The sequence below is a fragment of the Paroedura picta genome, chromosome 18 (genome assembly GCF_049243985.1).
Source record: "Paroedura picta isolate Pp20150507F chromosome 18, Ppicta_v3.0, whole genome shotgun sequence".
Lineage (NCBI taxonomy): Eukaryota > Metazoa > Chordata > Lepidosauria > Squamata > Gekkonidae > Paroedura > Paroedura picta.
In genome coordinates this window covers 5771980-5797912 of record NC_135386.1, presented here as the reverse complement: position 1 = coordinate 5797912, position 25933 = coordinate 5771980, and the positions used below count along the sequence as shown (strand labels likewise).

General features: G+C 48.5%; 1 protein-coding gene across 7 annotated transcripts in view; it reads left to right on the top strand.

Annotated features, from left to right (window-relative positions):
• MYO9A (myosin IXA) overlaps window positions 1–25933 on the top strand; it is a 138457-nt gene that overhangs the window by 76260 nt on the left and 36264 nt on the right. For 6 of the 7 annotated variants that reach the window (XM_077318114.1, XM_077318116.1, XM_077318111.1 and 3 more), the window contains 14 exons: window positions 188–322; window positions 1175–1296; window positions 2677–2818; window positions 4353–4548; window positions 10759–10866; window positions 14989–15064; window positions 15204–15347; window positions 16894–16933; window positions 18267–18389; window positions 18780–18860; window positions 20896–21006; window positions 21826–21948; window positions 22920–23069; window positions 24154–24473. In XM_077318114.1, coding sequence (XP_077174229.1) covers window positions 188–322; window positions 1175–1296; window positions 2677–2818; window positions 4353–4548; window positions 10759–10866; window positions 14989–15064; window positions 15204–15347; window positions 16894–16933; window positions 18267–18389; window positions 18780–18860; window positions 20896–21006; window positions 21826–21948; window positions 22920–23069; window positions 24154–24473 — 1871 coding nt within the window. The remainder of the gene's footprint in view (window positions 1–187; window positions 323–1174; window positions 1297–2676; window positions 2819–4352; window positions 4549–10758; window positions 10867–14988; window positions 15065–15203; window positions 15348–16893; window positions 16934–18266; window positions 18390–18779; window positions 18861–20895; window positions 21007–21825; window positions 21949–22919; window positions 23070–24153; window positions 24474–25933) is intronic. The other variant, XM_077318115.1, reaches the window with a different exon arrangement.

The following is a 25933-nucleotide window of genomic DNA, read 5'->3' as shown; positions in this document are numbered from 1 at the left end:
TTCTATCCTCACGACAACCCTATAAGGTGGGTTAGGATGAGAAGGTGGTTGTCCCAACGTCACCCAGCCATCTTTCAGAGCAGAATGCTGTGGATTCGAACCTGGCTCTCCTGACTCTTAGTCTGGTACTCGAACCACTGCTCCACATTCGCCAGTTCTGTTTCACCTTTCCGCTTTCCCGTTGCAGACTTTATCCATCGGAGTCCTTGATATTTTCGGCTTTGAAGATTACGAAAGCAACAGCTTCGAGCAGTTCTGCATTAATTTTGCCAACGAACGTTTACAGCATTATTTCAACCAGCACATCTTTAAACTGGAGCAGGTACGTCCAAAAGCCTGTTACGAGGTTTTCTTTCTCCTTGCAAAAATGTTTCCCAGATTTCAGCCCCGCTACAATGTAGCTGTCCGTTCCTTAGGATGCTGGCCTTAATGTACGGGGGTAATTGTGAACATAGACAGTGTGTGCAGGAGGGGACAAACTTGTGCAACTCCGTGTCTGGAAACCTGGGGGGGTTGCCCATTTTGTTGCTGTTTTGAGTGTTCTGAAGTTGTTATTATTATTGTTGTTGTTAGGTAAGAAGTCATGTCCGACCCATCGCGACCCCATGGACAATGATCCTCCAGGCCTTCCTGTCCTCTACCATTCCCCGGAGTCCACTTAAGTTCACACCCACTGCTTCAGTGACTCCATCCAGCCACCTCATTCTCTGTCGTCCCCTTCTTCTTTTGCCCTCAACCGCTCCCAGCATTAGGCTCTTCTCCAGGGAGTCCTTCCTTCTCATAATATTATTTGAATTTCTTGCCTGCCACTCTCAGCAAAGCTGGCTTGTGGCGGGTTACAACATAAAATAAGTAAAATACAATCTTCTAAAAAACCCCACTAAAACACAACAGTTCACAATACAAAACCAGCAAGAATATGACGGCAGACCAGCCCTCTCCCCACTTGCTGGGAAACTAGGGGGGAAGTGTCCAAAACACCTCGCTTGCAGGCTTGCTTGATTTGCCAGCACGCAACCTGATTCCCCGACACACACCCCTGTACGTGCGACGGTAAAAATGGAGTATCCGAAAGTGGCCATGATTGACAGCTTGCTTTGCTTTCCATGGGAAGGCTGCGGAAGCATTGCTTGTGCCTCTGTCGTAACACATGTAAACTCTTCCCCCCCACCAGGAGGAGTACAGACTCGAAGGCATCAGCTGGCATAACATTGACTACATAGACAACTCTGGCTGCATCAACCTCATCAGCAAAAAACCAACCGGGTTGCTCCATTTGCTGGATGAGGAGAGCAAGTGAGTATGCCGTCTCCCCCCCACTCGGGGGAGGTATCAGTGTTTGGTTTCCCAAGTTGAAAATAAAATGGCAAGCTGCAGTGAAAAGGCCAGCTGGCTTCCAGGGGATCCTGCAAGGATGTGCTCTGTCTTATTTATTCTACCTTGTAACCTGCCACGAGCTGGCTTTGTTGAGAGTGGCGGGCAATAAATTCAAAGATAATAGTAATAGTAATCATAGAATCATAGAGTTGGAAGGGGCCACACAGGCCATCTAGCCCAACCCCCTGCTCAACGCAGGATCAGCCCTAAGCATCCTAAAGTATCCAAGAAAAGTGTGTATCCAACCTTTGCTTGAAGACTGCCAGTGAGGGGGAGCTCACCACCTCCTTAGGCAGCCTATTCCACTGCTGAAACACTCTGACTGTGAAAATTCTTTTCCTGATATCTAGCCTATATCGTTGTACTTGTAGTTTAAACCCATTACTGCATGTCCTCTCCTCTGCAGCCAACGGAAACAGCATCCTGCCCTCCTCCAAGTGACAACCTTTCATAGACAACCTTTAATAGAGTAATAGAATAATAGCAGTAGTAGTAGTAGTAGTAGTAGTAGTAGTAGTAGTAGTAGTAGTAATAGTAATAGTAATAGTAATAGTAATAGTAATAGTAATAGTACGCTTGCCTTTTGAGCTAAGATGGTCTCCGGAGAAAAGACCTACTGTGTCATTGGCACCTTGACTCTGGAACTCCCCCCTAGCCAAACACGAGAAGGCAAAATCGTTGACCTCTTGGTGCTAGATAAACACATCTCCCCTCTCATCAGTGCTGCCCCTCACAGTGCTGCCCCTTGTTTTCTGACATTGACTTGACTGCTGTCAATCTTCTCAAGTATTTTTTTTCCCAAAAACGATGCCGCCGATTCTTTTAGCCGGGCTTTTAACGAATGTCCGTGTTAACGTTTTATTGTTTTTAATTACAGAAGGTTGCAAAACGGCTTTGCTGGCTAATTTAGCAGAGAGGCAGGCTATAAATACTTCAAATGAGCTGCATGCTCGGTAGTGTTTGAAATGTGTCGCAAGCATGTTCGCTGGAGGGCGCATTGATCGGGCCACCCCACTAGGCCAGGGTTTTGCCCCACACCAAACAGGCCATGCTGCTTGCCCTCTGTGCACGGGAGCAGTGAAGAGGAATCAATGTTGGCCCTAAAGCCATGTCATTGCCAGTACTAAGAATTCTGCTTAGTGTGTCGTCGCCGTTTGCTAATTAGCAGGCTCAGGACCTGTTGGCAATGAGCAGTGTCATGGGAATGACACGGCTACATTAAAAAAAAAATGATTCACGCCCGATCAGAACAATTAGAGACAGAGCAGTTATTTTTTCTTTCTTTTTCCTCCTGTGCAGTTTCCCACAAGCGACAAATCAAACGCTGCTGGACAAGTTTAAGCGTCAGCACGAAGGAAACCCGTACATTGAGTTTCCCGCTGTGATGGAACCGGCCTTCATCATAAAACACTACGCTGGGAAAGTTAAATATGGCGTGAAGGTCTGTATGTTGGTCGTTCCTCCCAATTTATCCTAAAAGGCCTTTCAGGAACTCCGGAGAAAGCCTGCAGACTTCCGGATTGTTCAGCAAAACGCTGTTTCTCAGGGCGGGCTTATCACTTGGGAATGGTCTTTTGGGCCCGATTTTGCCATGCTCCGAGCTGGGCTCCAAACAATCACCTTGTAACTGGATCACTGATTGTTTTTCCTTCTGATCCTAATTAAAACAGCCAGCTGATAATGGCTGCATTTGTCGCATTGATTTTAGCAGCACTTTAGTGTGTGTGTTAGCTTGGATGTGGCCTAATTTTTAAATTAAAAGTTGGCCTGGTTTTACCATACAGCTCAGCCTCCTATAGGAAATGCACGTAGCCGCTCTGTGTGTAGAATACAGGAAACATCTATTTCAGGGGTATTCAATCTACGGCCCTCCAGATGTCCATGGACTACAATTCCCAGGGGCTCATGGGAATTGTAGTCCATGGACATCTGGAGGGCCGCAGTTTGACTACCCCTGATCTATATGACCATTCAAACTGTCTTAAGACAGTGGTTTGGGGAGTCTTCTCTGGGAATGCTGTGAGCTCAAGCAGGGCATCTTTTATGTCATCCCATGATCCAGTTCTTTCTGTTCCCTCCGGCGACATTAGTGGGCATTAGTGGAGGAGGAAAACGCTGGATCACACCTATTTATTAATCTTGCATGTTTTAAACTTTGCAAGCTGCCCTGAGCCTCTGAGGAAAGGCAGGGTAGAACTGTAAAAATAAATGAACACATTTGGGGAAATCTGACCGTTCATCTGTCTAAAACTAAAATAGTTGCAAGCATCAGACCCCATCCTGATACAAAAACAATCCCTTGTCATAGAATAGAATCATAGAACCATAGAGTTGGAAGGGGCCATACAGGCCAACTAGTCCAACCCCCTGCTCAACGCAGGATCAGACCAAAGCATCCTAAAGCATCCAAGAAAAGTGTGCATCCAACCTTTGCTTGGAGACTGCCAGTGAGGGGGAGTTCACCACCTCCTTAGGCAGCCTATTCCACTGCTGAACTACTCTGACTGTGAAAATGTTTTTCCTGATATCTAGCCTATATCGTTGTACTTGAAGTTTAAACCCATTACTGCGTGTTCTCTCCTCTGCAGCCAACGGAAACAGCCTCCTGCCTCCTCCAAGTGACAACCTTTCAAATACTTAAATAGGGCTATCATGTCCCCTCTCAACCTCCTTTTCTCCAGACTGAACATTCCCAAGTCCCTCAACCTATCTTCATAGGGCTTATCCTCACAGTCTGGTTTCTTGACACCCTCCCCCAGTCTGGATCGCAACCATTGTCCCAAGAGCCACAAATACGGTCCTTTCTCCTTTTAGTCCTCGCAAGCACCTTGCAGAGTAAAGCGACCAGCCCAAAGTCACCTTTCAAGCTGAGAATGTGACCCAAGCCTCCACGCCTCAGTAGAAGGAGGGGGGTCACGGTTATGAGGAACTGTAAGCCCATGCTGAGTCCTGCTCCGCTCTTTCCCACGCTGTAGGATTTCCGGGAGAAAAACACAGATCACATGCGGCCAGACATTGTGGCTCTCCTAAGAAGCAGCAAGAGCGCCTTCATCTGTGGAATGATTGGGATCGATCCCGTGGCCGTGTTCCGCTGGGCGGTCCTCCGCGCTTTCTTCAGGGCCGTGGTCGCCTTCAGGGAGGCCGGGAGGAAGTACATTGAGAAGAAGACGGGTAGGTGTCCAATGCTTTAGCTCTGCCTTCATATCTCACGCTTCCGCTTGAATCTCTCAGACGCACGTGCGCATTCTACTGTGTTCAAAGCCTCCGATTTCAGGTGCCCCGTTTGCCAGAAAGAAAGGTACACCCGGAAGCATAGAAAACCATTTAAAAATGTTTTTGAAAGCTCGTGGCACATTCGAGATGGATGTCGTGATGCGATGGCTTTAGTGCGGCCGGGGGCAGGGGGAGGGCGTCCTGTTTGGCGAGATGAGTTCCTCTGGAAGTTTAGGAGGCTTGCCCTGTTAAAAGAGCCTCTTGTGGCGCAGAGTGGTAAGGCAGCTGTCTGAAAGCTTTGCCCATGAGGCTGGGAGTTCGATCCCAGCAGCCGGCTCAAGGTGGACTCAGCCTTCCATCCTTCCGAGGTCGGTAAAATGAGTACCCAGCTTGCTGGGGGGTAAACGGTAATGACTGGGGAAGGCACTGGCAAACCACCCCGTATTGAGTCTGCCATGAAAACGCTGGAGGGCGTCACCCCAAGGGTCAGACATGACTCGGTGCTTGCACAGGGGATACCTTTACCTTTACCTTTTACCTGTTATTTTCTTTGTAAGAAGGCGTGAAATATGCCTGATGGGAAAGCTTTGCATTTTCAACGGTCCTATTTCCCCTTGCCAAAGTCTTGACTCTGCAGAGCATTCCGAGCCCTTGCCGATATTGCTGTATGGGCAACGATTCGCGTAAGGGGAAGTCAGCTAGAAACGATGGCTTGCCTTCTGAGAAGCAGCAGGAGCATTTTGGGCTGTGGACAGTTAGCTGCGGATTTCCCACGTTCTGCAGGGGGTTGGACTAGGTGACCCTGGGGTCCCTTCCAGCTCCACGATTCTATGATTCCTGTAGAAGAACGACTGCCATAGTTCATCTTTGCACACAGGAGGGCCTTGCCAGACTTGGCATAAGAACAAACGAGCCAAACTGCAGCGTCCAGCGGTTCCATTGGGGACCAGAGCCACTGGGTTCTGTGGAGCAGATGCCTTGGGAAAGAGCCCTGAAATCACCCCTGGGTCCCGACAGCCCAGGCCTATGGGCAAGGAACACCTTACGCTGCTGGCAACCACCCCTCTTAAGCCTTCCCAAACCATTGTGCCCCATGTGCTTTGGTCACTGCGTCAGGCTGCAAATTCTGGCTTGGAGAATTCCTGGGGATTTGCAGAGCGGAGCCTGCAGAGGGGAGGGACTTAAGTGGAGTATATTGCCATAGAGCTCCGCCTCCAAAGCAGCCATTTTCTCTGTTGCCTGGAGATCAGTTGTTATTCGAGGAGATCTTCGGGCCCAGCCTGTCGGCTGGCAGCCCACTCACTGTGAGAAGCTGCAGAGCCTCGTTGTACAAGGCAAGGGTGTCCAGCTCTGCCAGATGGAAGAGAGAGAGAGGGAGAGAGAGGGCTTGGATGCCCACCTAGATAGGGAAGCCTCTTGCTGGCTTTAATTGTCCTTGTATTTTTAGTGTCTCTAATGCCATGCCAAAGCCACATGTCGGTATCAGCCCTCCAGAAGGATCCAGCAGCCTTCGGCCCAATGGCTCAGTAGTGCCTGGGCTCACAGCTGGAAGGCTGTGTTTGTGAGATCTGGTTGCCCAAGAGGGACTGCTGTGCATCCCCCAGTGTGGTCAGGAAGCCGGGCCTTGCTGAGGCTGCAGACCTTGTTAAACCGTACCGTTAAAGTGGCCTTAAGCCATTGGTTAGCATTTAATCAATGCAAACTCACCTTTGTGCTGGAAAGAGCAAGTGAGTGCAGAGCAAGGGTGGCCAAATTGTCGCTCTCCAGCTGTCCAGGGAGGATCATTTTCATGAGCCCCTGTCAGCATGTGCTCATGGGAATTGTAGTCCCTGGACATCTGGAGAGCCACCGTTTGGCCACCCCTGGTGTAGAGGTTCCACTGGCTGGTAAAGTAGACTATAGTTCCGAGTTTCCAAAATAAATCTCTTTATTTTACTTTATCGTACACCCATTTAGGCAAAGCAGGCAGCCGATCCATATTTAAGTTTTGCAATGCTTTTATTTGTTCCGAAGAATGCCTCCCCTATATTTTGACCTCCTTTCGAAGATTAAAAAGCAATAAGGTGGGCCGTCTTTGCGAGGGGGAGGCCCGCCGCCCCCCTTCAACGGTTCTAGACAGCTTGCCCAAAAGAAATGTGCAATAAATATTCTTTGGAGAGGTTCACACAGGATACTGTTACATCGAACAGTTCCAGTTATAAACATTTATATAAAAGAGATTCTTTAAAAAGCTCTCTGGCGTTCCATTGCGAGTTATTCGGAGCACGCCGGATGATACAGTTTTGCAAGGACGCCAGCCGACGGCTACAGCACGGAGTAGCAATTGTTAAACTGGAAAGCAGAGTTGAGCTGATGTCGCACGATCGGGTCAGTTTCTTTATTTGCGTGCGCCGTCCTTGCCTCGCACAGGAAACCAGAGTTACCAAAAATGAACATCTTGTGGCACAGGTACTTAACTCATCGGTCGAGTGCAGCGTAGCAGACCAAGAACTGGGGCTGCAACACAGCTACCGTTTCTGAGCTGGGAAAAGCCTGCACACACAGTTCAGGTGACAGTTTTGCTCCGAGTACATTTAGTGAGAAGCCACAATAGACTGGAGATTTTCCGGTATTCATCTAGGTAGCAGCTCAGACTGGGCTCATTCCTCAGGTGTGAGGAGATGCATTCAGTGGGAAGCAATCCTTATACTGTTTATAATGCATCTAACACAAGAAATAGACCTTCTGTGTTCAGTCTTCATAGGGACTTATGACCTTGTCCTGTGACAAGATGTAGCCATAAAGATGCATATTTCCAATAGCCAACTACCATCTCTACCACACACACAAACACACACACACATACAAATAATGTGTAGCAGCTTCACCTGTGTTTGAACATGGAAGCGGGAATATCTCTAGGGCTATGAAATCCTAGTCTGAATGCACAAGACAGGTCAGTGTGATCTTTGTTCCTAAGAAAGGTGGGGAAATAGTAACTAGAAAGAGCCTTTTGTATGGCTAATCTCTCTCTCTGTCTCTCTCACACACTAGAGAAAACCCAGTGGGAGGGGTAGTTTTCAGAGAAGTAGCCACAGAGAGTGCACAATCCCTCCCCCTCTTTTGCATCGTACCCTCTTAGCTGCATTACCCATTCACAGGGGGGGGGGGATCCAGTGGCTCATTTACAAGAGTTGAACACCCAACTGGGATCTGCTGGGGACCGTGACTTGCCGAGGACAGCCGCTCTTTCCTTCCCCAGCCCCTCTGCTGAAAGTTACACCCTCCCAGATTTCCTTCCCTTCAGAAATAGCCGTCAGAGCAGTCTGATGATGCCTGCAGTAATGCATGTGCATTATTAAACATGTCCGCAGGCAGTCGACATAATGCGTTGCGTTTGGCTGACGGAGACAGCTTCCTGCCTATTGCTAAGAGAAAACCTTTTGAGCGTCCAGCTGCAATCCTGTTGGTGGCTATTGCTTGGAGGAAAAGGTGGCTCTCTCTCTACCTCCGCCTTAATCCTTGTTGTAATGTGGAGCCCAGCTAAGGACTTGACGGGTGGAACCATGGAGGCTTTTTCATGCACTAGTGGTTTGTGCCTGACTTAGCTGGAATTTCTGGCACCTTGAATATTGCAGATGACAAAGGTTGCGTGTCTGGTGGTCCCATCAATAGGCTTGTCAAAGGTTACTTCATGGCCTACTCACTAAGTGCTTTTGAACTTTCCTTTTGTAATGCCTTCTTTTGAAGAAGAAGAAGAGTTGGTTCTTATATGCCGCTTTTCTCTACCCGAAAGAGTCTCAAAGTGGCTTACATTTGCCTTCGCTTTCCTCTTCCCACAACAGACTTCCTGTGAGGGAGGTGATGCTGGGAGAGCCCTGATATTACTGGAGAAGAGAAGAGCTGGTTCTTATATGCCACTTTTCTGTACCCACTCAAAGTGGCTTCCAATCACCTTCTCTTCCCTCTCCCCACAACTCCCCACCCTGTGAGGGAGATGAGGCTGAGAGAGCCCTGATATTACTGAAGAAGAAGAAAAATTGGTACTTATATGCCGCTTTTTCTCTACCTGAAGTGAATCTCAAATTGGCTTACACTTGCTTTCCCTTTTCCTTTGGGAAAAAAAAAACTTTCTGAGTTATACTCCTGCACGAGGGAGAAGTATCTCATGCCTTTGCCTAGCTGGGCTTGTTAAACCTCTTTATTTTTTGTTCTCTTTGTGTGTCGATGGTCTTTGAACAGTGGCCAACCTCTCTCTTTGCTCTTTGTGAGTGGCTTCGGCTTGAGGTTAGTATTAACGTGCAGCATTGTCTCCTGAAGCTGTTTCCCCCCCCCCCCCGCCCATCCTTGATGTTCTTGTAATGTCATTTACATCTGAGAGCTATGTTAAAGTCAACGAGATGCTACTGTCTCTTTTGCATGCGTGCGGTGCCGTTTTTCTTCCGAGCAAGGGATTAAAATAGCTTTTTCTGTTACCTTGGCAGGTTGTATTTCAGAGCGAATGTAGGTTTTTCACATTTGCAGATTTCCGTGCAGGGGGAGATCAGCCATCTGTACCCAAAACGAATCAGACTCTCTGGTGAAAGCATTGGGCAGACTGAAAGAAGGATATTAACACAGAAAGGATGCAAACTCCGATTTTAAAAAATATATCTGCAGTCTTCAGTTTGGCGAAGGCCATAGGCCTTTTGTCTGAATATGTCTGCCCAATGTAATACACAGGCAAGTACCATCAAGTTGCAACAGATGGATTACAATCCTGTAAGGCAGGGGTAGTCAACCTGTGGTCCTCCAGATGTCCATGGACTACAATTCCCATGAACCCCTGCCAGCATTTGCATTTGCTGGCAGGGGCTCATGGGAATTGTAGTCCATGGACATCTGGAGGACCACAGGTTGACTACCCCTGCTGTAGGGTTTTCCAGGCCAAAGACATTTGGAGGTGGTTTGCGTTGCCTGCCCCTCTGCTTAGCAAAACATGGACTTCCATGGTGATCTCCCATCCAAGTATGACCCTGCTTAGCTTCCAAAAGGTGGTGTGTTTGGGCTTACCTAGACCATCCAGGTCAGAGTCATGTACCCCTGCTGGGCTGTTAGAAAGGTGTCTGTGTGTGTGGCATTAAAGTTGTGTACTTTTTGGCCTCTGTTCTAAACATTGGGTGTGAACCAGCCACAAAATTAAGCGACTCACCTTTTCTGCTTGCTTTGCAAGGCCCTGTCTTGGGTATAGAATGTGTTTTTTGTGTCTTGTGTGTTGCATTTAGCTCTGCAGCGTGGTTGCTAGAAGAACCCCTGTTCCTCCTTACATTGCCGTTCGTGACAGCTCGTGATGGTAGAGGCCGGGATTTGTAGGGAATGAGAATTTTAGTTGACTTTCCCAGTGGTGCCTTTGCAAATTTATACAACCCGAGAATGACCAGGAAATTAAACATCAGAATTCCTGAAGACATGGCTGATAGGTCCCAGATTTAAATAACGTCGCCGTTCATCTATCCGGATGATGGTTAAATGACTACCACTTTATTCTGGTTAGGTGTTTGACATTTGCGATGCTCTGAACTGGCACGTTTGACCAAACCTTGCATCGTGGCACGTCCCTGCTCCACTCCTCTTCAGAAGATAACCCTTAGAATCAATTTTTACTACGGGAATTGTCTGTGACTGCTTTTGAAATACAGGACGGTATCCACGAATTGCACCTGGCTCATCCTAAGTCAGCCTACATGCCAAGCGAAGGCGTCTGTCCCATTCTGAAATAGCAAAGGGGGGTTTGCAAGACAGATCACGGTGCTTCGTAAAATGTCATAATTTCAATCCCAACCCGCAATGCAACAGAGCACATGGATTTTTGCAGCGCCGTGTGGGTGGCACCCCGCTTAAGAAAAAGAAAACTGGTCCCGGTTAAAATGTTTAGTCTGGGGCTTTCTCTCTTCCCTATTTGAAGAGCAGCTCTCCGACAGGCAGTGCTGGAATATGAAAGGTTGAACCAGTCCCCTGTCTTGTGTGCACTCATTAGTCGAGAAACAGCAAAGTCATTGCCTGCAGCTAGAAAGCAGTGTTCCTCCCAGAAAAAGTATGTGTTGATAGGGCTGTTGTCCGCACTGTTCTCGATTCTTCCTTGGTTTCTGCTTATGTAATCTTTCTCTTCTCTCCATGTTTGTTGTTTTTGTTTTTGTTTTGCTTCTCAAGGGCATGATGATGCGGTTTTGAAAAGTGTCGATAGTTTTAGCTTTCTCCACCACCCAGTTCACCAGAGGAGCTTAGAGATCCTGCAGAGATGCAAAGAGGAGAAGTACAGTAAGGCGCCATATCCCACCCATCTCTCTGACATGACACTCACACAGCAGGAAATGGAAACCAGGAGCATTCTGGGTAGCCAGGACGGGGCAGCCGTGCGCGGAGCCTTCTCACGCAGACGCGGAAGCCGTCTTGAACAGTAGCAACTTAACAATACGGGGGAGATTGAGTCCCTGCCTCCTGGGAACTTCTAGCCCTGAATCATCTCTTGCCATAATCTTCAGTTTTTTTTTCATATTTGTTATTAATCTCTGTGTCACGGGAGGTTGAGGTCTCAAAGCTTTTGAATGCCGGCAAGCTGTTAAGTTCACGGAGGGATATTGTGACGTGCGTTCCTACTCCAGCCAGATTTAGCATCTTTTGGAACCTGCAGCAGGTTCGTTTCCCCCTGTTTTATAATTGCCCACCTGCACGTGGATATTTTTAGTCCCATGAATGATCTTGGAGAAGCTTCCCGCCCCTTTTCCAAGACCAGCCAGAGCTAGTGTGGCCTCAAAGAACGCTCTTCCTAGGCGAGAATCACAGCGATGCACTTGGTCTCCATTTCCTTCTCCTCACTCCCGTTTGTGACATAATGAACTAGTCCTGCATGACAATCAGGCCCATTTGCCTTTTTTTTTTTTTTTTTTTTTACTAATTACGGCTGGATCCCTCTTGTGGGAAGAAAAGGGGTCCAGCAGCATGACACATAACACCCTCTGCCGTAAGATGTAGCGCATGGTGTTTTGGTGCCCATAACGACATTGAGTACCAACCGGAGGATGCTAGCTTGCTCATTAAACGGCTTTTGCATACGCAATAACCATTTCACCTTAACGATCAGGTCCGTCAGCCTGGCAGGCTCTTCCCACGGGAGTCATCAGAAGCTTTCCTTCTGACCTTTGCCGGACTCCTTGCAGAGAAACGTTTTCAGCTTTTCAGTAACTTCTAGTTGGCCCTGCAAAGGTTACTACCCGGCTGCTGATCTCAATAAACAAAATACCTCTTGTCATGCATACTTTGGGTATCTTTGGGCATGGTAACCCCTGCAAAGATGCTCTTCTTTGAAGGGGATGTGGATGGTAAGTGATCACTTAACATGAGCATTTGGGTTTTGAAATCTGACAGCAGTGAGTTGTGGGAAAGGGTTGCACTGTTAGAACAAAGATGGATTTCCCTTATAAAAGACTGCCCTGCATTTACTGATATTCAATACAGGTTTAATCAGATAAGCACGTAGTAACCAGTTCTGAAGTCGATTCTGGATGGAGCTGCATGAGAACTGCCTTAGTGGATGATATCATCTGTTCTAACAGTCTTTGTCCAGCAGCAGCTAGCCTGGGTGCTTCCAGGAGGTGCACAAGCAGGGCTTGAAGGCAAGGGCCTTCCCATGTTTGTCCCCTACATGCGGTTTTGAGATGTGAGTTTCATTGAGACACCATGGCTAATGCTTTACACCAAAGGTCCCCAACATGGTGCCCATGGGCATCTGCTGGTCATTCCTGTGGTAGCTGCCAAGCTTTTGAGAAAGTAAGTGGGGCTTGTTATCGGCTGCCCTCTTTCAAATGAAAGGGTTTTCCACTGAAGGATCAGGAGGACCAGTAGGCACCTGGGCTTTCCTTAGCGTGTCATTTCTTCCTTGGAATTTCTAAGGATTGCAGGGCCTGTCTCATGTGTCTCCCCTTACCTGGTCAGTGATTCCTACAGAGATTTTACAAGTGGGAGACCTGCAAGGACAGTATTTTGAACTCAACCCATAGCTTTATCCAAAGATACGATGATATTGGCTCTTATGATACCTTGCATAGAATACTGAATAACTTACCTTATACAGAATTTTATCTGTTTTATGGCTGCAAAGGGTTGATATTTTAAATGCATCCCCAGATCTCTTTCTGGCTAGTTACATCCAGTACATTGAATATAGAGATTCTGGCACTCCCCCTGCTGTCTTCATTACTTTATCATTGATCCTCTGTGCAGTCTCACATGGGGACAGCACATGAGCACATGGGGATCAGCTGCTCGGTGGTTCAGGAGGCACCTCGGTCCCTTTAAATGCCTCCAGCCAGCCCTTCCTGCACAGCCCGGTCTGTGTGGGAATGGCAGCAGACCGGCTTGGGGAGGGCAGACGCAGGGCTGAGATATCAGAGTAAGTTACTTATTGATCCCAGTAGATATCCCTGGGGGGTTCACATGGCTTAGTTTCCTTCGTTGTTAAAACTGTTGGTGCATTATTAACCAACTGGCCCTGTTCTCTTAACTGTATGACTACTGAATTTCCTGGAGAGCCTTTATCAAAAGCTGTGTATGAACCACACGTGGACAACGGTTTCCTAACTCTCATGTACCAATTCAATGTTCTAAAATTAGTTTTGATGTTTATACGTCACTTTCCTCCCCAGAGTGTCTTACAACATTGCTTTGCCTTCCTCCAACAGCCCTGCGAAGTAGGTAAAGCTGAGGTAGAGAGACTGGCCTGAGGATATCCAACCAGATTCCATGAAGGAAAGATCATTCTGACTGGATTGTTCCAGATCCTAGACCAGAGGTGGCCAAACTGTGGCTCTCCAGATGTTCCATAGACTACAATTCCCATGTGCCCTGGCAAGCATGGAGAGCCATAACTTGGCCAACCCTAAGCCTACTCTCTAACCAAATGACAAATGTATTATTAGCCAATTAAATACAGCCTTCTGAAGCTCATTTTTTAGGCTGGAATTTGCTAAATTGCCTCACTTTGGTAATGATTCTGTCTGAATGTGTGATCTGTATAAGTACCATTGCTTTGGGTAACAAGTCTAAGACCATTTTCTTCTTATTTCCTTCATCCCAAGAGCGTGTTGACAGCGTAGCATCTGTGTGATCTCCCCCTGAGCTGTCGTACTCAGCATGGCTTTTGCTATGAGCCAAAGAGCTGCCCTTGGAATGAATATAGAACTGTGTTGTTTAATGATTCCCTGTCATAGATTCAAGGGGGTCACTGTGTCGGTCTGAAGCAGCAGGTCCAATTTAGAGTCCGGGGGGAACTTGAAGACCAATCAGGTTTTATGCTGGGCTTGAGCTTTCATGGGCACTCACTGAGGAAATATGCATGCCCACGAGTGAATTAGTTTTAGACTTGAAATAATCGTGGCTTCCTCATGACGAAACGTAAGCTTTCTCTGAGGTTACTAAAATTTCTCAGAGTCATTGCAGCTTTTGGATTGTTAACTAGTTTTAGCGTGGCAACGCTTCAATCTGCCTTAAAGAGAGTGAACCCTCCTTTTGAAAGTTACACAGTAGACTTAGGGAGCAAGGATTTACAGCACCATTCTGCTGCTGTAGTCTGCCTCAGTGGAAGTTTGCTTTAGGAAGATGGAAATAAGCAGTCAATGCACAGTATATCCAGGTGAGGGACATATAGAGCATTGGTCCATCTAAGCCCAGGGCCATAATTCATGGCTGCTGTCCAAGGTTTTCCCAGTCTTCTTCTTTATCTAGAGCAGGAGTAGTCAAACTACGGCCCTCCAGATGTCCATGGACTACAATTCCCATGAGCCCAAGCCAGCATTCGCTGGCAGGGGCTCATGGGAATTGTAATCCATGGATATCTGGAGTGCCACAGTTTGACTACCCCTGATCTAGAGATTCTAGGTATTGAAACAGAGGAATGTTTGTATACAAATCATGCTTTGCCAATTGGTGACAGTCCTTTACTTGAGCAGGGATTGCTGGCCCCGGGGTATGACTCTTCCGTCTAGTATTTTTCTTACTGAATCTTCATCATGTTTTGACTGCGGAAGGGCGGTGCTTTTAATGCTAGGACCCTCCCACCAGGCAATTTCATTCTCCCGATATCTTGTTCGTTCCCTTGAAACAGAAAGTATTACTTCTGTTTAAATCATTCTGCCCCGTCCGTGGCAAACCGGCGTATTAGTATATCGCTTCCCCGGCTTGAGAGCAGAAATAAACTACCTATCGTGTCCTTCTCAGCCACAGTTCTTCCTCTCCTGTTATTATTATTTTTTTTTTTTTACAAAAATATTCCCAGCATGTACCATGTTCAACGCACATTGCAGTTTGGCCTTTTCTTCATTAGCCGCCGCAAATTGCTGTAGTGCCCCGTGGAAGGCTAAAGCTCTTCTTGATGTGCTGCCGCAGGTATTGCCCGGAAACGCCCAAGGACACCCCTTTCAGATCTGCAGGGAGTCAACACCATCAATGAAAAACCCCCACGGTAAGCTGGATCGCATGGGAAGCGGAGCTGTCCAAGGAAGACCTCCGCCTGGCTCTGATTCTTACCGCTTTGTCGCGTCCGGTGCTCTCATTCTCCCGGTCAAAACTGGAATCGGTGACTTGTGTTCCCCCCCTTACAGAGACATGTACAGCGTTGGCTGGAACAGCAGGATGGGCGTCCGGCCCAACAGGCTCTCCAGCCACAGCAGCCTCCTTGACAAAGACGGGATATTTGTCAATTCGACCAACAGCAAGCTCCTGGAGAGAGCCCATGGCATCCTCATGTGAGTACCAACTCGTGCCTTGCTCTCAAGGGGAACTGATCAGTAAGGAGAAACAAGATTCGGCCATTTGAAGCCTCCTGAGAGGTCATAGAATCATAGAATCATAGAGTTGGAAGGGGCCATACAGGCCATCTAGTCATAGAATCATAGAGTTGGAAGGGGCCATACAGGCCATCTAGTCCAACCCCCTGCTCAATGCAGGATCTGCCCTAAGCATCCTAAAGCATCAATTTTATCCTAAAGGTCCATTTGATCTCCAGAATGGTTCACTCTGTTATAATTTGATGGTACACGCATACCATGGGAGTAATGTGCAGGTAGGGCAGGAATACCTCTGCAGCTGTACAGAAAGGGCTATTAGATGAATAGGAGCATTTTGAGAATGTCAAAGAGCTACAGTTCTCTGAGCTGGGCTTGGAGGCGATCCCTGAGCTGCTCTGGCACTCTCAACTCTTCTCCGCCCCGCCTCCCCACACAGGAGTTGAACTAGATGGTCCCAATCGGTAATGGCAAAGCTTCTTCTGTGAACATCCTGTTAAGCGGTTAAGCTAAAAGCATTCCTTGTTCAGCAGAGTACTTTTTAAAGACTCCATAAAATAATTGTGCCACACAACGGCCATTCGCTTCTCCCCTCACACAGAGCCTAGCAAGAGTCACCAGGATCTAGTTAAATGGCTTAATGCAGCCCAAGAATGCATTAAGAATATGGCCCAAGAATATGGCCTTGGGTAGGTTGTCAAGAAGCTTGTGTCGGAGTTGGGTGGCTTGACACCTCCAGCTGCCTAGGCTTTGCCGGTTCAGTATCTCTTGGGCATTTTACTTACAGACTTGTACAGCATCTGCACACCAGGAAGTGTCCTCTGAATCTACACACAGCTGCATACAACGTGGCAATTAGGGAAGCCTTAAAGCTTCGAGGAGACACAATAATCATATGGAATTGCAGCATCTACCTTTGACCTGTTAGACATTCTCCGTATGTCCCAGAGAGCCAGCATGGCGTAGTGGTTAAGAGCAGTGGCTTCTAATCTGGCGAGCCGGCTTTGATTCCCCGCTCCTCCACACGCAGCCAGCTGGGTGGCCTTGGGTTTGTCACAGCCCTGATAGCGCTGTTCTGACCAAGCAGTCCTGTGAGAAGCTCTCTCAGCCTCACCCACCTCACAGGATGTCTGTTGTGGGGAGAGGAAAGGGAAGGTGATTGTAAGCTGCTTTGAGGCTCCTTTGGGCAGTGAAAAGGGGGTATAAAACCCAACTGTCCTTTACAAATGTATTTGAATTTTGGTCTGAATGACCACAAAATAAAGATTGATTGATTGATCCCAACTCCCCCCCTCCTTCCATTTAATTAGCATTAGTAGTTTTAGTTCTCTGCAAAAACAGGGTGCTCTGTGTGCCTTTCCTTGCCATAAATATTCTTGTCCGGCTTGAACCCTTCGGCGGTTGCAATCGGAGGTGTGTTGTGTCAGGGCAAGTTGGCAGATTAGCAAAAGAGTATATTGCCACAGCTGCTTTGATGTGGACCTCCCTGCCATTTTATTTCCTCCAGGCGAAACAAGAACTTCAAAGCCAAACTGAACCTTCCAAAGGTGAGAGAATTCAAATATCTGGGCCCAAACCACTGCTCGTTTACGTGGTTTGGGGCTGCTTTGTACACGAGGATCAAAAGCGGTGTCTGACAATTAAACGCGGTAATTTTGCAGTCTGTTTTAATGGTGTGGCATCTTATCTTGCCTGTCTTTATATTCCGTTTAGGCCAACTTTGTCATTGCTTTTAGCCACGCACAATAAACATGTACTATTACCAATACCAACACCTTAGAAAGGAAGCAGTGTCCATCTATGGATGCAGGCTTGTCTCTTGTATCACACGTATGCGGTGTGTTGTTTACCAGGGACAATGTGTGCCATTTGTCCATATGGAAGTGATATCCATGCATGAAAGTCATATCTGGAGCTAGAAAGTCATCTCTGGAACTTATATGTGCCAGAGTTCGGGGATGAACCAATGGGAAGCAGTAAGATTCATCTTACCTGAAAGACCACCTCCTCCACCGGGCCCCTCCAGGAAGCTTAAGATAGAGCACACAGAAATGGCTCAAGATCCTGGCCCCAGAAATCTCAAATTGGCTCCATCCAGAGCGAGGGCTTTTTTGGTCCTTGCCCTAGCCAGGTGGACTGCCCTTCAAGTGAGATCAGGGCCCTGCGAAAACCGTAAACAGTTATGTGGGGCCTATAAAACAGAGCTGGTCCACCAGGCCTGTGGCTGAGGCCTAAGATCACCCCTGATCATTTCTGGCCTCCCTACTGAAAGCATCTAACAACTCAGGGTTATCATCAAACGCAGGTTTTGACAGCAGGACTTTTTAAACATCGGAAACGCATTTTAGGTCCGTCCCCACCAGTGAGAAGGTAGTGACTCTTTGATATGATTTTGAACTTACATGAACGGGACTAATTTTAAAGTGATTTTAGTGTAATCGCGTATGGATATATTATATGTGGGGTGTTGCGACCTGCCCTGAGTCTTCAGGGAAGGGTAACGCCAAATCTGAAAAGAAAGCCATAAAATATCCATCAGGCGGCCATCCGAAAGGAGCGGTTGTTTAATGCTGCTGCGGTTGAGAAAGTTTACCACAGTTTTATTCAGCTGTGCCTTTTATGCTGTTGCCTCAGTTCGTTTGCATGTGGTGCCTGGGTGTCCAGTGCAAAAGAGCTAGGTCATCGGTCACCTGAACTGTGGCTTGCCTCAAGGCTTAATTGCCATACGTTGGGCACAGGAGCCAGTGAAAGAGTTTGCGGCCACACGCCTGCCATTGCCGTAGCACTCTGTACAGTGAATTCCTCCCGAGGATTTTCGTTCATTCCTGGCCCTCTGGACCCGTCTGGGCAAAGCCAGCATCTGCCGTTCTGTTTCCGCAGCACTTACTGGAGGTGAAATCGCTCAAGCATCTGACAAATCTGACTCTTCACGATCGCATCACAAAATCTCTTCTTCATCTTCACAAGAAGAAGAAACCGCCAAGCATCAGCGCTCAGTTCCAGGTGACTTGTTGTCATTAAGTGCGGGGAATTTGGTCTCGGGGGAAGCATTGTCCAGGAACTGACCCGGAGAGGTTTCAGCAAAAGAGGGAGAAACTTCCCAGCCCAGGGCCTGCTTTCTGTTCCCTTTTTAAGAATGCTTGTGGCAGGCTAAGCCCGGGTAAGAATGTTTTCCGTGGCAACTCCAGGCCTATGAATCCGGCTGCCAAATGGGTGAGGGAAACACTGGGCCTTTGGCGATTTGGAAAGAAATGTGAGGGACTCGGACGAAATGTGTTTTTCAGACAAGCTCTTGAATGGGTTTTTAGGATGGGGAAGTTTGCCACAACGTGTCTTTGCTACCAGAAAGCCTTTGCCACCAAAGTCAATTCTGTATTTCCCTTCCTGCTTCAGGCCTCCCTGACCAAACTGATGGAGACCCTTGGCCAAGCGGAGCCCTATTTTGTCAAGTGCATTCGCTCCAACGCTGAGAAGGTAAATCCTCCGTAATCCCAAGTGACCATCTATTAAAATCAGTTGTCATTAAACGTTTATCTAAGGCAGGGGTAGTCAAACTGCGGCCCTCCAGATGTCCATGGACTACAATTCCCAGAAGCCCCTGCCAGCAAATGCTGGCAGGGGCTTCTGGGAATTGTAGTCCATGGACATCTGGAGGGCCGCAGTTTGACTACCCCTGATTCTAAGGCTTACCGAGCAAGTGGAGGGGATGAGTCTAGAAACCCTTTCCCTCTATATTAGTCTCTGATGTTACCATCGTTCTTCGTACCCACACTTCTTAGGTCAGCAGGATGAATCCAGCTGGTTGAAGTGCTTCTGTTTTCACAAGGGAAATGAAAATCCTGCTTCCGTGGAGTTAAAATCGTGGTCATTTTAAGGATGTTGCCCATGAGCCGTCTTGCTTTAACTTACCAATAGCGTCTTAGTAGACAAGTACTGGGCATATTGAACATTGGTTGTGGTTTCTTGCGACTCCGGATGGCGCGTTTCGGTGGGACTTGAAAAGCCAACTGAAAGGAGTCCCTAGGCCAGAAGCGCAGGCAAGATAAGGACCTTAGCCTTCAGCTGGCCTGCCAAGATTTCTCTTGTCTGCCACCTGAGGAATTATCTGGAAATAACCCGATCACGTTTTACAACCGACGTTAACTAAAACCCGAGCCGATTTAAAGCCCACTTTCGGATGAAGTTGTACAGTTTCAAGCTCACCTGTGTGGGATTTGTTTTTGGGAGGGGTAACTAGTGCTGACCTGAGGCAGTGATCAGAGTGGCAGGCAGGGAGCTGGGAGATCAGGATCCTCACCCCGCCACGGATGCTCTCTGGGCAACCACGAGCCAGTCGTGCACCCTCTGTCTGCCCTCTGCCACCAGGGTAAAATGGAGGAGGGGGAGCCCCTTGTCAGCCCCCTTTGTCAGCCCCCATTGGGTAGAACAGTGAAGTCTAAACCACACAAAATCAAAGAAGAAAACATGGCTGGGGGAAGCGGGTTTTAAAATCCTTGTTTCTAATCAGCTGAGCATGGTTCTGAAAGGACTCCTTCTCCGTCCTCCACGGGTGGCTCCTCCCACCTGCAGTGCAGACAAGGTCACATAAATAAGATTGCAACAGTGTCCTTTCTGCTTGGGGGAAGGGGAAGAAGGACCTGATTCTAGCCCTGCCTGCTCTGTAGGTCTAGATTTTTGGGGAGTTTTAACCCCCCCCCCCTTGCCCTTTCTCATTTTGGAACTATGATAGAGCATTCTGTACGCACAGATGGAAACACTGACCGAAATATCAAAATCATCACAAGCTCCGATCCGAAGCCAGGGGTGGAAAGTGCTTTCAAGACTTTCAAGACTGGAGGCTTTTCCAATTGTTTGGCCATTGCCTGCACCTACATAGCAGGCCCTGCACGTCCTTGGTGGTCTCCCATCCAATGACTATCCAGGACCAACCCTGCTGAGCTTCCAAGATCTGATAACCCCCCCCACATCTAGGTCAGGGCACTGTGAAGTTACTGGAATGTCCTGAGGGGGGATTTTTGTGCATGGGCGGGGAAGAGGGTCACCTCTGCAAACCAGAAGATCAGCAGATTTTTAGAGGCAGTGCAGCCCGAGTGGAATCTGTTGTGAGAAACGTGTGCGTAGCTCCTGTCGTCATCAACAGAAAGCCGCTCGTGTGTATTGCACAACGAGGCCTCTGCAGAAGGATCGCTTTGCAGAAATGGAAGTGTAACTTCTTCCTTTGCCGATTCCATAGAAGACATAGGGAAGAAAAACGTTCTCTGCAGTGGCTTGCAGGAAGCTGACATGCCAAAATAATATGCTGGGCTTAATCTCCAGAGCACTGTCCCAGGGACATACTGCTGTCTTCCCAGGCTGGCTTCCGATTCCTGCAACCCTAGTCCTAGGATGTTGCTTATTAGACCTCTCGCCTTCTTGACTTGCATGCCACTCACCTCTGTGAGAACGGCAAACTCTACATGGATAAATAAGCCCCCAACTATCTGTCCTTTTTGTCTTTGGCTTGTTTCAGCTCCCTCTGAGATTCAGCGACAACCTGGTCCTCAGGCAGTTGCGGTACACGGGGATGCTGGAGACGGTGCGCATTCGGCAGTCGGGATACAGCTGCAAATATTCTTTCCAGGTGAGATTCCGTTCCCCTGACGACAGCGGGAGCAGCCTGTCGCTAGGAAGAATTGGTCCTCTGCGGGGATGCTTTTGTTTGAAGACCTCCACCTGCAGATATGCATGCAAGGGGGTTAATGTCCCAGCCATTCACGCAAGCCAGCAAGTGAGGCAATCGCTTCGATCACAGGTGACTGCCGGCAAGAATCTTGAGAGGAGCCGGTGCGTTTTTTTGTGTGTGTGTGTGTGAGTGCACGTCCCATTGAGCAGTGGATTCGGTGGTTTGCTAAGCCATGAAGAAAGGCAGGAAAAGAAAAATCTCTTTGGAGATCTGTCTGTTCCTCCTCCCCAAGCCTCGTCCGTTTAAGTAGACGTGCCATTAATCTGGCGTAAAGGGCAGATTCTTTTCCTCCCCTGCGCAGGAAAGCATATGGAAAATGTCAAACCGGAATGTAAAATCCATATGTTTTGTGGGGGGGGGGGGGTTTGCGTCGGTCGATAACGTTTCAAAGGCTGTGCAGTGTCTTTGGAAAAGCACGGTTGATTCTCGCATTCCAGCGTTGCGTTTCTAAAATACGTACTTTGTCAGGTGAGCGAGAATCTCAGTCCAAAGAAAGAACACTTGAATGTCACTGCTGAGCATTTCTGATTAACACTGCCAGGTGTACCAGGGAGCTGTGACTGCACGGGGGAAGGAAGCCTGCAGGTTTTGAAGTTTTAAGGCCCCTTTTATATGTGCTTCCTTAGATACCATTGACCCACAAAACTTTGCCCGACAAGTGTGCCGATCTGTGCTTATAACTCGCGTGTTGACGGTCGGGGATATTTGATTTTCCAGGACTTTGTCGATCACTTCCACGTTCTTCTCCCGCGGGGAATTCTGCCATCGAAGCAAAACATCCAGGATTTCTTCAGGAAAAAAAAGATCAGCCTCGACAACTACCAAGTTGGTAGAACCATGGTAAGTTCCAGGACGCAGCCCTGACAGAACACGACAGCATTTGCCTTTAGTACTCCCACACAGGATTGCTGATGGGTATATCCTGCTGCCACTCACTGTCACCCATTTCACCCATTTCACCCTGAATACAGTTTCTGCCTTGGGAGATGATTCTCCTTGTTGTTGTTAGGTGCGAAGTCGTGTCCGACCCATCGCAACCCCATGGTCAATGCTCCTCCAGGCCTTCCTGTCCTCTACCATTCCCCGGAGTCCATTTAAGTTTGCACCTACTGCTTCAGTGACTCCATCCTGCCACCTCATTCTCTCTCTTCCCCTTCTTCTTTTGCCCTCAATCGCTCCCAGCATTAGGCTCTTCTCCAGGGATTCTCCTAAGGTGAGCCAAAGACTATTTTCTTCTAAAGGATTTTGGCTTTTCCTTTCCACCCCTCTTTCATGCCCTATTGCCCCTTGCATTTCCCCCCATTTTACTTTTTCTGAATGGGCGTTCCCCTCTCCAGATGCCCCCCTCCCCCACCACAGTGTGAGCTCAAATATCCTTGGCCTGGGAGTGACCTCTTTGCGTGTCCAGAGAAGGAGACGGAGACAGCCAAGTGCAGTTTCCGGAGGTTCGCCATGTTGGTCTACAGTAGAACAGCTAGTTCAGGGGTGGCCAAACCGTGGCTCTCCAGATGGCCATGGACTACAACTCCCATGAGCCCCTGCCAGCATGTGCATGGGAATTGTAGTCCATGGACATCTGGAGAGCCACAGTTTGGCCACCCCTGAGCCAGATTCAAGGCCAGCCACGCCGCCAACAAGGTTTTTAGGGTTCAAGCTTTTGCAAGTCAGCCACATTTGGAGCATCGTAACACAATGTGTTGTGGGTGTGGTACCTTCCAGAGGTTCCAGTGCTGGTGGAGGTGGGGAGGGACGTGTCTGGCCGCGAATGACAACTGTACATTTTTTGTCTCTGTCCACATCGGGCGCATTAGGTGTTCATGAAGGAGCATCAGCGGCAGCTTCTGCAGGGCCTTTTGCACCGGGAGGTGGTGCGAAGGATCACCCTGCTGCAGAGCTGGTTTCGAGCGATGCTTTGCAGGAGGCACTTCCTGAGCATGAAGCAAGCAGCTGTTGTCATACAGGTAAGCGTGGGCAGCACACGTTTTATGACTTCCGAGCGCTTGGCATACATAGCTGTCAGCTCACCTTCTTCTTTCTCTCCTTTCCGTCCCTTTGTATCTTTCGAGCATCTGTATAAAAGCTCTTTTTTTTTTACACACTGAACAATAACATCGTGCCACCAAGGAACAGGGAAAGCTTATTAAATATTACAGTGGGGAGACAGCTATCTTCGATCATATTCATGCCTTTTAATTTAACTTTAAAAAAAAGCCCCCACCCCCTATTTTCAGCTGAATCATGATGTCCTTGGAGGGGCAGCATTTAAAGCACATGGCTCCTCTCTGTATCGTTTTGAGCTCTGGCATCTTGAGGAGAGGACTCCAAGGCATGTTTCAGCTGTGCTTGTGTCTCATCCGTACAATCTGATATAAAACGATACAGACAGCAGAGAGAGCTTAAAACAGGGTTCCCCAGTGTTGCATCTGCCTGCTGAACTTTTCAGAAAGTGGGTGGGGACATTGTAAGGTGGGGCTTTTTTTTCCGTCTGCCCTCATTCAAACAAAAAGTCTTTTCTTGGCTGCGATCTGGAGAACAATTAAGCACCCGGGCTTTCCTGAGTCATTGTCTGGTTCCATTCCCTCTTCGGGCCTTCCTTCTTTTTGCCACCACTGTCTGATTATTCCCCCTCCGCGCGGTGTTTCCTTCATTTCTTTTTATTCCCTTTCTGCGTTCATTTTGCAAAGCAAGGAGAGGGAGGAAATATTACGTTGGGCTCTGCCTCCCATTTCGGGCCTAGTTCCACTTCCTGCATTTTGGAGGTAGTGCTCCCCATCTGCCCTTAAAATCCCAAAGATGTGCACAAATCCAAGCAGGTCTGTGGACCTCTGTATGAGATAGATGGCTAAACAGATAGAAGGTTTTTCCACACAAAAAGAACGTGCAGGTTGTTTGGGCCGTTAGCGTCAGTTCAAGGCACTTGGCATAGTAAATTCCTGGCTATCCTGCTGGACTAGAAATAGGCATTGCTTTTGTGGCTCTTTCCAGAAGAGGAGTCTGAACCCATGCTGAGTGCTGGAAAATGCTTCCCCTCCTTCTCCCCTGCAGAGGCACTGGCGCGGTCACCAGAGGAGCAAGGAAGCGGAAGAGAAGGGTTCTCTGATGGATTCTGCCCTCTTTGGCGAGGCGGCCATTGTCCTCCAGTCCCATTGGCGCGGCTACGTCACCAGGCGGAAGTTCCAGCAGATGCGGCTGGCGGGCTTCATCATCCAGAGCTACTGGCGGGAGTGCTTGAGGAGACGGCACGCCGCGGCAGCCCTCATCCAGGCCGCGTGGCGCAGCTACTGCGCCAGGAGCCTCTACCGGACCCAGCGGGACAAAGTCATCCTGTTGCAGGCGGCCTACAGGGGATACCGGGCAAGGCAAAGGTAATGGAGCAATAGGCGCTCCTCTGGATGAAGAAAAGGCCTTGCGCACGGCTGGTGCCTGAACACTGAGGGGAGGGCATTTTGTTTTGGGTGCACTTGGATGCCAATGCAAAGAACTGCTTGCAACGTGACCGGGTGCATTCAAATCTAATGTCACCTCCCATCTGAAACAAGGTCACCATGTAGCTGAAGGAAGAGGGCAGTGAATGTGTAAATCATGTTTTGTGTCACGTGCTCGGAATGATCTTGTTCTCATAAATAACCCTTTTTTAAAAAATCCAGCAGTAACGTATTACCTTGGCACAGCGCAGGAAATTGTCCCCGAGTTGCACTGATTAAACTTAATGCTGTTCTGTTAAACGCAGCTTAGCCGTGGTGATCTGTTTCTTGCTGTGATGCGGTAGAACATGCAAAATGGGGGACCTTCTGTGTTTGCTTCAAGAGAATTATAGGATGGGGGTCTTGGTGGAGACAGAGGGCCAGGGGACTTCTAGCGAGGAGGTGATTGATTATCAGTTGCCATGCAGAAGGCCCCAGGTTCAGTTCCCAGTATCTCCAATTTAAGGATCTGGCAGTAGGTGATTCTAGGACCACTGCCTGAGACCCTGGAGAGCTCCTGGCATTCTGAGGGGGCAACACCGACCTTCATGGACCAAAGGTCTTTCAGTATAAGGCAGCTTGTGCTCACGACTCAGTGAAAGCCCGTGTGGTGTGGTGGTTAAAGGGCAGTGGGCTCTAATTTGGAGAACTCAGTTTGATTCCCCTTTCTCCACATGCAGCCAGCTAGGTGACCTCGAGTTCGTCACAGTTCTGTTAGAGCTGCTTTTGCAGAGCTGTTCTCTCCGAGCTCTCTCAGTCCCCACCTATCTGACAGGGGGTCTGTTGTGGGGAGAGGAAGGGAAAGGTGATTGTAAGCCACTTCGAGATTCCTTCGCATAATGAAAAGCGGCGTATAAAAAATCAGCTCTCCTCCTTTGGTCCTCTGCCACGCTGCCTGCTCTCACTCTCTAGCCATCCATAGAATCATAGAATCCTAGAATCATAGAGTTGGAAGGGGCCATACAGGCCATCTAGTCCAACCCCCTGCTCAACGCAGGATCAGCCCAAAGCATCCTAAAGCATCCACATCTACATGGCCCCACATCCTTAACTGGATCCTTTTTTTCCATCCTAGAAGTCTGCCCCCAAGCAGTCAGTCCCCATTCTGCCTGTCCCAGTGGGATGCCTTTCCCCAACACTGCTGCAGCATGTTCAGTCCAGCCTCACCGTGCAGTTACCCTTCCCACTGGTTGGTTCCTCCACCCACCTTTGTGTTTCTTGAGGCCTCCTGCCCTCCCCACAGGTGCCCTCAGCTCCTGTGGTCCCCTGTACTTACCTTGCTGTTAACAAGGTGATAGCTTCAAAAGGCAAGGGGAGGTGGTGGTGGAAGCAGCCCTTTTGCAGAAGACTTCAGAATCTCT